The sequence below is a fragment of the Phytophthora parasitica genome, assembly GCF_000247585.1.
Source record: "Phytophthora parasitica INRA-310 unplaced genomic scaffold supercont2.5, whole genome shotgun sequence".
NCBI classification, from domain to species: Eukaryota; Oomycota; class Peronosporomycetes; order Peronosporales; family Peronosporaceae; genus Phytophthora; species Phytophthora nicotianae.
Genome location: NW_008648991.1, coordinates 668,136 through 668,812, shown reverse-complemented (window position 1 = coordinate 668,812; position 677 = coordinate 668,136). Strand labels below are relative to the sequence as shown.

Sequence of the window (677 nt, the reverse complement as noted above, 5' to 3'; positions counted from 1 at the left end):
GTGCGAGCACACCTAACGCCTTTTCGAACTGGACCTCTAGCCTCCAAATGTCATGTTTCAGAACGATGTCGCGAAGCTTCTCTTCCAACTTATGCGGAAACCCATTTGCTAGGGCCATCGTCACCAGTCGGTCGAGTGCTTCACTTAGTTCCTCATCCGTACCTGGATGGGCTAGGTCCGGTAGATCGTCTTTCAGCTCAGTGTCACCGTCGTCTACGTCGTTGACCCGGTTCGCTAGCTGTTCGAGTTGCCGGTCGACATCAATCCCAAGGGATAACAGTACATCTTGACCCAGAATAAATTCCGGCTCTTCTTCTTCGACTATTAGACACTCGACAGGCTCATGGAGCGCTACGGGTCCTGCTGCAGTGTTCAGCAGCAGTCTGGTGTGGATAGAGGCCGTGCACACAACTTCATGGTCCCCCACCGTCTCACTGACAAAGGGAGTATCGAGACTTTCAACTTTAACCGAGGGGTCAAGCTGTTGTAGCTGCTCAACATAATGGCGACTAATAACTCATACTTGAAACGAGCAAACAAACAAATACTTTCAACAAGTTGCTGACAGTAGCAGAAGTGCAGCGTGTTGAAAGTGTACAAACGTTAACTCGGCACAACTTTACGAGTAGCTCTTTTGAAATCGACTTGATCCAAATGCTGTGGTAAGGAGCTGTTAG

The 677-nt window shown here is 49.2% G+C and overlaps 1 protein-coding gene across 1 annotated transcript; it reads right to left on the bottom strand.

The window, feature by feature from the left end:
- Positions 1–10: 10 nt before the first annotated feature.
- On the bottom strand, positions 11–501 carry PPTG_21423 (hypothetical protein; the record flags this gene model as incomplete). Its single annotated transcript, XM_008897433.1, has 2 exons — positions 11–383; positions 470–501. Coding segments are annotated over 2 exons (405 nt in total), but the record flags the coding sequence as incomplete, so codon positions are not given.
- Positions 502–677: the final 176 nt, after the last annotated feature.